The sequence below is a fragment of the Apaloderma vittatum genome, unplaced genomic scaffold (assembly GCF_000703405.1).
Source record: "Apaloderma vittatum isolate BGI_N311 unplaced genomic scaffold, ASM70340v1 scaffold2260, whole genome shotgun sequence".
NCBI lineage: Eukaryota > Metazoa > Chordata > Aves > Trogoniformes > Trogonidae > Apaloderma > Apaloderma vittatum.
In genome coordinates, this window is record NW_009692706.1 from 64,119 (window position 1) to 75,080 (window position 10,962).

General features: G+C 40.3%; 1 protein-coding gene across 1 annotated transcript; it reads right to left on the bottom strand.

Annotated features, from left to right (window-relative positions):
• Positions 1–6,949: 6,949 nt before the first annotated feature.
• Positions 6,950–8,979, bottom strand: CYTL1 (cytokine-like 1). Its single transcript, XM_009864338.1, has 4 exons — positions 8,836–8,979; positions 8,687–8,731; positions 7,188–7,316; positions 6,950–7,033 (listed from the first exon to the last, which is right to left on the bottom strand). Exons 1-4 carry the CDS (start codon positions 8,977–8,979, stop codon positions 6,950–6,952), a joined length of 402 nt encoding a protein of 133 aa, XP_009862640.1.
• Positions 8,980–10,962: the final 1,983 nt, after the last annotated feature.

Consider the following 10,962-nt stretch of genomic DNA (forward strand, 5'->3'; position numbering starts at 1 on the left):
AGCAGATCACTCCACCTAATGTACGTGCTGTAGAGAGTCAGATGCATAGCTTATATGCAGGTTATACATACATATTCACAGTATTTCTGAGAAATTATTAACATATTAACATATTCATTATTTTCTGATAACTCAATTTCATAGGTTACCACCCACTCTTGGTGGTGGGTTTCAGAGGATCTGGTGGTTGTTTACTTCATAGTGTAATAGAAGGCATATAGAATTTGTTCATCAAATTTTATGCTGTGCTAGAAATGAAGTTGTTTAGGCTACAATATCCTGCTAAGCAAACATAATCTTCCCCAGCACCAAGATCAGGCTTGTACACATGGGGAGCTATCTAGCACCAGCTGCAAAAGAACAAAGACTAGCAGGATGGACTCACTGTAAGAGTATATAAAAACAAAAAATAATTGACAAGAACCTAGTGATAAAAGTATCTAACAAGCACCATCTGGTGATGAAAGGCCCCTGTGGAATTCGAGGACAAAGATATCTTACGAAATGTGCTGAGAGCAACTAGTTTTTGAACCAAGATAAAAGTTCATCGTGAGGAAGACCTACGGCCTTCATTCCTGAAGACCCCTGCCCAAGACCACCAGGAGGCACTGCGCAGGTGTCAAGAGGAGGAGCAGCCGACCAGCATCTAATGAATATGTAACTTTCTTTGCATATAACCAAGGTATCTGCCCGTGCACGGGTGCAGCTGTGGTATGAGCACTCCTTGGCGAGAGCTGCTCCCCGCTGCCCAGCGCTGTTTTGCTTACTCAGCCGCTTGCTAAATTTAATAAATTTTATTAATCACTTAAATTCTAAATCGGCTCCTGGGTTTTATTCCCTCAATTTATAACACATAGAATCATAGAATGGCCTAGGCTGGAAGGGACCTTAGAGATCATCTAGTCCAACTGCCCTGTCATGAGCAGGGATGCCCCTCAACTAGATCAGGCTACTCAAGGCTCCGTCCAACTTGGCCTTGAACACCTCCAGGGAGGGGGCAGCCACAACATCTCTGGGCAATTTATTCCAAAGTCTTGCCGCCCTCGTACTGAAGAATTTCTTCCTAAGATCCAATCTAAATCTATTCCTTTTCATCACCATGTTCTTTTGGTGAACTACAGAGTGTACTCCCTTATTCTTGCTGACAAGCAAGGTCTGCTGTCTTGAGGTACCCTGGACCTGTTTATCTCATTCCATTCTTGGAAATAAGTCACACTCAAAGCATTACAATGTGCATACATATCCATCTCACAATGCAGTTGTTACATAGCTCATTGCTGTAAATTTCCATCAGTCCCTTGCTTCACTTTCTACAATCATCTTAAAATTTAAATAAGAAAATGTAACAATGTCTCTATATTCTTGGAGATGATAATTTATTTGTAATCTACTCTAGTCAGAACATTACTGGTAAATCTTTCTACACTGTGTGACATAGATAAAGCCTCAGCTGGATGACTATATTTAACTTCAGGCACTGTGCTTCAAAATGGGTGGGAACCAAGTGGATAGAGCTAGAAGAAAGGCAACAGGAATAGTAATGTTTTCTAGACCTCTGATCAATGAAAAAAGATTGAAAGAATTGGATTTGTAATGTAGGGAGAGAGAGATAGAAGTCTTCATGTGTATTAACGTCTACTGCAATAACAAAAAAGAACAATACAATTCTCATTTCTGTGATGAGTAAATCAGGAAATGTGGACTTAAATTTTAAGGGGGAAAACTGAGTACCAGATAAACCTTTGGAACAAAAAAGGTATCTGGAATGTGTTGATCTGAACTGCTGTTGGCTTTCTAGATCAACTTTTTCTTAAAATCTTTCAAGCAAACTACTATCAGGAATAACCTTGGATAGACAGGCTAGTCTTGGGCTTAAGGGTTTCCTTAGAAGGTCTTGAGTTTCTTTCTTCTATGACTTTGGCTTTTTTTTCTTCTGTAAAGTTTGAATATTAATGAAATAATGTCAATAAATTTCAATCTATTGCAGAACATCTTTGTCTCCCCCCTACATCTGTTTGGCTCCAAAATCCTCTTATCTGCCTTAACACAGCCTCTTTATAGACCTGCAAAAGTGACACGAGATTTCAGCGTGTATATATAGGTATTTATCTGTCTTTGAAAGTTAGATATTATTTTAACTGGTTTTCTGTTCATTGCTAGATTATTTATCTGATGATATACATATACTCTATGCTGAAGAAACATAGACTGAAAAATGTTTTGGCAATGAGACAATTGTCTGCCTCTGAACATTGCCTCTAAATTTTGATGTAGCTACCAACAGCTCCCTTGCAGACTGTTTTTTTAACTCTGGCAGGCTAACAGTAACAACTTGGGTGGCTATAACAAGCCCAAAAGAAAAGCGTGAATCCAAAAAGTTGCACAAATAAAGTTGATGGAGTTTTTCCATTGTAATTCCCACTTGCATTACAATAAACTCAAAAAAATTAGAAGATTTCAATGTTGAAAAAAGTACTGGTTAAAGTACAGTGGTTAAATGTTTGCAAGGCAACATTATTTACAGAACCTTAGCATTGTAGGAAATGTTTGGAAAATCCCTGTCAGCATCCCATTACCTCAACCCACAAATGCCAAATTCATAGGGAAAGTGTGCAATGAACAAACGGGTACTCATAAATCTGGTGTTTGGACAAACTAATACTTCACTCCAAAATGATCTACCTAAAAGATCAGATTCATTCCCAGTGCTGTATTACTGTTTCTTCTGTGCTTAAAAAAAAAAAAAAAAAAGATTTTATAAGACCATATTTCATTTGTACCCTATCAATTAGTAGCAAGTCACATGTTATCCAGTGAAAACTCGTCACTTTGAATTATCTCATTAACTGTTCAAAGGCTGCCATCTGTCCTGACTTGGGGTAGTGGCCAGGGATTAGACATTTTCTGGTCCTCATCCCTAGTCTGATTTCACCAAAAAACACTGTATGAGAAGTTAAGTGACCAGAGTTTCTACTTAAGGAAAGCCCATGTGACAGACTGGAACAAAAGGGAGAGGAAAGGAGTTGGTTCCAGTAAAAACTATAATAAAAGTTTTTGGCAAAATTGAAAATTAATCTTTGAATAATTTTGCATAGACAGTCCCCAAGACCTACGTTTAGCATACCTTGGGATTTCATATGATAACATAAGGGAGAGGGACTGCTCTTTGGTGAGGGTCCTTGCAGGTAGTCAAAGGCCTGCAAACGAAAACGTAGTTCTGGGATTGAATAGTCCTTCCAACAAACCTCCTTCAACAGGCAAGAAAATAGAACAAATGCTTTGTTTTTCTACAATTCTTCCTTAATTACTGTACCAACTGCATGCATTTTCTTAATGATGTGCTTTTAGCAACATTCTGCAGTAACTAGGCAAGACGCCAGTTGACAAATTACAAAAAATACGTCCTTCTTAATCCCTTCATGGTCTTCCTTTTGGCTGGGGCCCTAACGAGCATGGACTGCTGTGTTGCAAGAATAAATGCTCAGCTGCGTGAGTGACTACACTGCTCCTTAGATATCTGGTATAATTGTAGATTAAAAAGTTGGTAAACTTACATTTTTACTGAAAGGGAAAAGTGAATGATTTCCTGGCAAATTACAAGTGGATTAGATCTCTTTATCGGCGTTTTTAATCCTGGACAGTTACAACATGGAAAAAAGATGCAGATTATATAAAGGATTAATCACAAATCTTATTAAGACAGTCTGAGTGACAGCAGGTTACTGTGAACTGAAAGAGCATAGCTTTGCTTTCAGCACAATTTCCATTAAAAATGACATATGAGATGTGAGGAGAGTCACAGTGTAAACCATAGGGAATATCCTTGGTGTAAAAGCACTCCAACGACCAGACATATCTGATTCTGGAAATAAAATATACAGCATCTGCAAAGGGAGGATAGGCTTTTAAAGTCCATTCAAGTATGCACAGTCCCCAAATCATCTGGTTGCTTTTCTCATCTTCTGCAAAAGTAGGATGTAACAGTACAGAGCTGAGATGTTGGTAGCTACCCATGCTAAGAGTATATTGCTGTCAGATTGTGTCCTTGTCAGTCATGAAAAAGCTAAATTTACTAACTAAAGCAATGCAAATAAAGTGATGATTTCTACTCTATTTCCAATTCCAAAGACTTCTTGCAAGATATTTTGTCCTAAAGAAATTAGGATACATTTTCCTCTCACATATAAGCAGCCTAAAGCAGAAGAAAATATATTTGGAAAGCTATTGAAAGACTAGAAACATTACAGGACAAATCTGGAGTTAGAATCCTGAGTTCCGTAAAAATGGACTAGGGAAGGCTTATTTACTTCAATAAAGCAGGTTACAGAGGAGTTATGAGAAGACTAATGAGAAAATCTTCATCAAATACTCCATTTCAGAAAGTGTGTATCCTTGTGACAGGGAAGAGGCAGGGGCAGAAGTGCGATGGTTACCTGCACAGACTTTATCCAAGGTTCAGTTCTAAGAAGAACAGAGTTGTGTGGGCTTCTGCTCTGCACTTTGTTTGCCAAGTCACAACACAGGCTTTGCAACAGGCCTATGTCTAAAGCCCGTGTCATCTGGAGGTAGAAAAAACAGCCAAAAATTAACAGCTTCTGCCGCCAGCTTTCAAGCACATGTACTACCCAGCCCCTGAATCAGCTCTGCAAACACGAGGGACTGTGGTGACCATACCACACTTTCTTGCAAGGTATGTCCATGGCTGTCTTTGTATAAAAGTTTGAAAAGAAGTGTCTGTGATGTGGTTTTGGTACTTGCATGGAAGTGTATAGGCCTTGATGTTATTCCAGAACTGCTTACCACCACAGGTGGTGGCTGAATCCCTGGTTAGATGAAGGAAAAACTTAAATATAGAGTCTGACAGCAAATGGTTCAACTTCATCTGCATTTCTCCTTGAACCAGGGAGCTGGCAGTGCTTACACAGTCCCTATATGGGTATCAGGCTCCCTGCCAGTATGCTAATTCCTATGCCTTTATTCCAGTTTATGGCTATGCCTTTATTCCAGTATATGGCTGCTGCTAAAAGAGGTGCCCTTGGGTATGTCCAGTGATGCAGAAGAAATGGTATTGGTATCCCTAGAGTGTGCAGGATCTTGTACAGAGGTTGGTGGCTTGGACAGGAGAAGAATCCTAAGAGGCAAACTAAGGATTGATTTTTCTGATAGTAGGATTATCCAATTTGTTGCACATTTTTGAGTTCAGCCTGGTACTAGATCAGATTGCTGAGCTTAGTACTGTGTCTCCCAGAGGTCCACAGAGACACCTGAGTGAAACCCGTGAGCTGCCTGTGGGACAGAGTGGCTCTTCTAGAGGATTAGTAGGGATAGCACATGAGGGCCTCATCTTCAGGAGAGAAGAACAAAATCTGAAAGGTACATTCTTTGAATGTACACTTGGAATTGAAACAAACTAGTCAGAGAAACACTTGTTTACTTTTTTCCCCTCTGTATCTATCCTGGGGTCGGAGTTTCCCAACTTTATTCTGTAGTTCAATGCAACAGTCAAATTTTCTATAGCTAAAATTGGATTAGTAGTTTCCACAAGACAGGATGATTCAAAATAAAGAACCTCTCCCTTTTTTCCCTTCCATTGCACACTTTTTTTCATTTGAATTAATATTGCAATTCACTTATTTCCATAAGATTTGCCAATTATTTTGGTTTATACCATCGCATATTTACTGGAATGACAGCATGATAGAGGAGCTGTGATTGTCACATATCTCATGGTTACAGAAAATGGAGCTTTTGTAAAATACGGTGAGACCACTGACCAAGTCACCAGGGTTGGCCGTGCTGCAGACGAATGACTGGCAGGAGAGGGAAGAACCACATGCACAGAAGCAAGGAGGGGAGTCTCTGGGGTAATAGCTGCTACTTACAAGAATACGGGGAAGATCTATTCTAGTCTTGGCACTGAGGAACTGCTGGGTGTGAAGGTCTCATGCCCTGCTGATCCTGAAGGGACGCATGACTCCGATACTATTATCTGGAAATTTTAAGGATCTCAGTAGCTCAGTATATGGGCTGTCTCTTAACAATCTGTCCAAACCTTTAATAGGCTTTCTGAGCCACTGCCTTACAATTTACATTCTAACAACTTACATTTTTACAATGCAGAAACAATATCTAAAAAATAATCCACTAATTTAATCACATAAATTTTTTGCAGTATAGAAAAATTCTCCCACTAGATACTTGCACGTTGTCAAATCATGCAGACACAGCAAAGTTTGCATTGCTATAGAAACAAAGCTGAAGTTGACTTATGTTGTGAAAAAGAACTTGCAAGTGACTGTGAAAAGTTTATAAGAATGACACATTTTGTGTTGATCTGGAAAAGACATGATGTAGCACAAGCATCATGGGTTAGAAGGCTGTTTTTATTTAGTTTGCCACAGAGACAGGTTACTTTCACCTCTACTCTTACAAGTCTGACATCAAAAGCTATCAGCATACATATATGAACTATACAGGTGGAGACACATCGCCAGTACAGTTACACTTCTGTCAAACACTTTAAGAAAAACAAATATGGTCCCTTTCCTGCCCATCTAATAAAAGAACTGCCAGGTCAGGATAGAATATTAATCATAATGTATTTTCTTTATAAGAATCTAGCTATATGGCAAAGACTAAAAAAAAAAAAAAAGCTGTTATCTAATGTTTAAACAAAACATACTTTATACATTTGGCTAAGCTGAAATATCATACCTTGCCAAATGAAAAAACACTCTCTAACCATATTTTCCCTAGCAGCTCCGTAGGTATGCAAGGCATGCAGTTAATTTCCTGCCAAGGCAGAGGAAAATGGGTAGGTCTGAGATAATATTGCCAGTGTACTTGAAAAAGATCTTAGTTGTTAATGTTGTAGTTGACTGCATATATATATTTTGACTGTCGGTCTCCTTGAAAATTTCCCAGGGACAACTTTTGGGTTGACTCCCTTTTAGCTCTCAGTGATGGAGGGCTCAGTGGGAGGTAGAATAGGACTTTCCAGAGCATTACAATCATCAGTGAGAAACACCAAGTCCTGGAGAAACAAAAGAGAAGGCTAATGTTTACAAGGAAGAAGCAAAATGTCGAGAAGCTCGGGCCTCGATCAAGTTTTGATAGTCAGGGAACAGGGTGGAGACAGAGAGAGCTAAAAGCAGAGACTGTGTCCCTGTTGGTGCATCTTGACCTACCCTTCTGCAGTAGGAGATCATGATGGTGTACAGGCTCCGAGCTTTTTCCTTCAGCTCACTCACTTCGAGCACTCTCTCACATCTGGGGTAGGCCACAAACTCACGGAGTTTTGCCAACACACAGTAATTCTGCAAAGCACGCAAAAGAGGTATGTGTAGCCCTGCACAAACACAGATTTATGTTTTTCATCCACCACTTACAAAATTCTTATGGCCTCCCTGGGAACCTCAAATTCCTACCTCTATGCATGTGTAATCTATGTAACCTACAGTTAGGAAAAGTCGCCATCAATATTTTACAACAAAGTTGTTCAGTTCAAATAAATGCTTGGGAAAGCACCTAGGCACAGTGTGGGTCTGACAGCTTTTTTCTCATGTGTTTAAGGAGGCAGCAGCGGCAGGCAATAAAATCTGCTGCAGTAATAGGCAGAGTTACCTACAGAATAGGTGTATTGTCTTACTTCTAAGGGAGCCCCTGATTTAGCTGGTGAACAGATTACCAAGATCTCACAGATCTCTGCTCCTGGACAATAGGCAACACTGTGAGAACCAGGCAAAATTTTTGTCAGAGTAATTTTTACCTCAGACTTTGTGTTATCAAAATAAAGCACAGATAACATGAATTTCACAACATCCTTGTGAAACAAGTAAATAAATACTCCAGCCCTTGCTTTAAAGCAAGGGAAACTGAGGCACTGGACTCAAATTGCTCAGCCAATAAATTGAAGCACTAGCAATTCTGGAATTGGGATCTAAAGGGTCCTGACTTGCAAGACTTGATGGTGTAGTTGTCTGGCAAAATATGTCAGACAACTCTTGCTTTGTCTGATACTTTCTACTTTTTAGTTACTCAGTAAAGCACTGGGAAAAGAAATAAAATATGTTGAATATCCCAAGGCAGAACACTATGACATAAACTATGTGTGCAGGAGGCTATTTTTTCTTTTCCAAGGGATGACTATTGCTGTCTTTTCTCAGTAAGACATTTCCATATCCTCAGGCATAGTTTTTGTTTCTGGATTCAACAAGTGCCTATTTAAAACAGGAAGAAACAGGAAGGCATTCCTACATTTCTTTTTATTAAAACTGCAGTGCCAGAAGCCACTCATGACATAAAATGAAATAGATTTTTTTTAAGTGAAGAAAGCTTATCCTGCATTTCTTCTTTTAAACTATTATTCAAAGTTTTGTTGCAAATATTTAACTTCTGAAAAGGCCTTAAAAATTATTTGTACATTAAAAATGTACAAATGGTAATCACTTCAAAATATTGATTTCCTCATTTTTGATTTTGAAATAAGTAAAATCTCAGAAGCTCCACAGGGATTTTAATAAAGTTCAAAATGAGATTTTTTTTTTTCAGTCAGTCATGCCTCTAGTTAATTAAGCTTTTAAAAATTCATTCCAAACCACTACTCTGAGGTATAATCTTAAGTTATTCTCTCTTTTCATTAGCAGTTTTTACTGCACAGCAGTAAGAAAAAAGTGTTAAAACTTACATGTATGTCCAAGTACAGCCTGGGCAGCATCAACACACATGAGTCCTGCAGGAAAGAAGAAAGATCCATTGCAATTTTGTTTTCAGAGGAACTTGTGTTAAAAGCAAGCAGCTAGCAGTATCTTTAGAAATGTTTCTAGGCACACTCACCACAGCTTTGGAGGTCTGTAACTCCTTGAATGACTCCGTGATTTCTTTGCTCAGAGATAACACCCTAGAGTAGCAAGTTGGAGGGGCTGTGTCGGCTAACAGGGCAGCAGAGAGCAGAGCAATCAGGCTCAGCAGCATCTTCATCGTGTGGAGCTTGTCCAAAGGGGGAGGAAGGGAGGAAAAAAAAATCACCGTTAGTGGTCAGGCAGCTACTGGTAAGCGTCAACGAGTAAGTTTGACAAATCAGCCCCCAATTAAATAGTCTCCTGCATCAATGAAAAAAAAAAAAAAGAAAAGTCTAGGGGTGGTCCTCTGAGCCCCAGTTTGCTGCTGTTTTAAATTTCCTGCCAACCTATGAGAAAGAGCTGCTAATGTTTTCCTGCCTGGAGCAGGGAAAGAAGGGAATGAGGGTAACAAAACCAAACACTGCTGGCACTTTTCATTTCAGAGAGAAAACAGTCTAATGAGCATCTCAAGCAGCAGAAATATGTGTAAGAAACAGCACAGGGCCCTGACCCTGTGTGTGCTTTGTCACATATGTTTGTTTTGTTTTCTCTCCTCAGCTGGAGAGGGGAGAGGCTCAGAAAGCTAGCAGGTTGAGATAGGGACAGGGAGAGGTCACTCAGCCATTACTGTCACGGGCAAAACTGACTCGATCTGGAAGAAAAAAAATTATTACCAATCCTATCAGAGAAGGATAATGAGACATAAACCCAAAACCTTCACCACACCTTTCCCTTCCTCCTGGGCTCAGCTTTGGTCATGATTTTCTGCACCTCGCCCCCAGCAGCACAGGGGTGTGAGGAATGGGGGTTATGGTCAGTTCATCACACATTGTCTCTGCTGCTTCTTCCTCCTCAGGGCGAAGACTCCTTAACAGTCTTCTACTGCTCCAGCATGGGGCTCTTCTCACATGAGACAGTCCTCCACGAACTTCTACAGTGTGTGTCCTTCCCACAGACCACAGTTCTTCACAAACTCTTCAGATGCACGTCCATTCCATGGGGTGCAGTCCTTCAGGAACCGACTGCTCCAGTGTGGGTCTCCCACAGGATCACAGATTCTGCTAGCAAGCCTGCTCCTCTGTGGGCTCCTCTTTCTCTCCACTGGTCCACAGCTGAAGAGCACGCTTCCCATGGGATCATAGCCTCCTCTGGCCATCCATCTGTTCTGATGTGAAGTCATCCATGGGCTGCAGGTGGATATCTGCTCCACCATTAACCTCTATGGGGTGCAGGAGGACAGCCTGTCTCACTGTGTCTCAGCCTGTCTCACTGTGATCTTCACCACGGGCTGCATGGGAATGTCTGTTCTGATACCTGAAGCACCTCCTCATCCTTCTTCTTCACTGACTTTGGTGTCTGCAGAGCTATTTCTCTCACATATTGTCACTCATCTCTGGCTGCAGTTATGCAGGCATTTTTCCCCTTCTTCAATACATTATCCCAGATGCACTACCACTGTTGCTGATGGACTCAGCATAGGCCAGCAGCGGGTCCATCTTGCAGCAGACTGGCATTGACTCCACTGGACATGGTGGCAGCTTCAAGCAGCTTCTCACTGGTCCTGAAGGTTAAAGTGGTAGATGCTTAGAGATGAAAGAAAAGGTGGGAGTCCTGGCTGTGAGGAATTTAGGACTGAGTATTGTGAATGAGCTGCTGAGTCTTAGTTTCAGGAAAGAAAGTTGCTTAGATATGTGATTGAAGACCCAGAGAAAGACAGAAAACCTTCTGAGATGATCCCAAGCAGCTGACTCATAGATCTAAACACAGCTACCTAGTGCATGTCCAAAGAAAGGATGCTGCTTACTGTGAGACTTGCTGGTAAAGAAACAAGCTCTTAATCATCTTCTCATTACTGTAAAGATTAGCAGAGGGGAACAGATTTGTGAACACCATAAATGCCCTCCTAGTACAAGAAGTCAGCAACACAGCTGCTTTCAAGGATGGTTTCAAGATTAAAGATTTACTTTTTTTTTTTTGAGATGCAAGGAATATTCTATTACTTGGTATTTTATCTATATTAAGCCAACAGTGATGACTCCATTTCAAACTACAGTTAAATATTATGCATCATGTTCTAAAGGATAGATGTCAAAGCGACTGTGACAAATGTGGCCTCATGGCC

Bases quoted from the DNA above. Each gene is read 5' to 3' on its own strand.
- CYTL1 (XM_009864338.1), bottom strand. From the start codon at position 8,979: ATGAAGATGCTGCTGAGCCTGATTGCTCTGCTCTCTGCTGCCCTGTTA. The intron at 7,317-8,686 runs GTAAGTTTTAAC...CGTGCTTTGCAG, and splicing joins GGCTGTACTTGGACATACAT to AATTACTGTGTGTTGGCAAA. The intron at 7,034-7,187 runs GTAGGTCAAGAT...TTGTTTCTCCAG, and splicing joins TGATCTCCTACTGCAGAAGG to GACTTGGTGTTTCTCACTGA.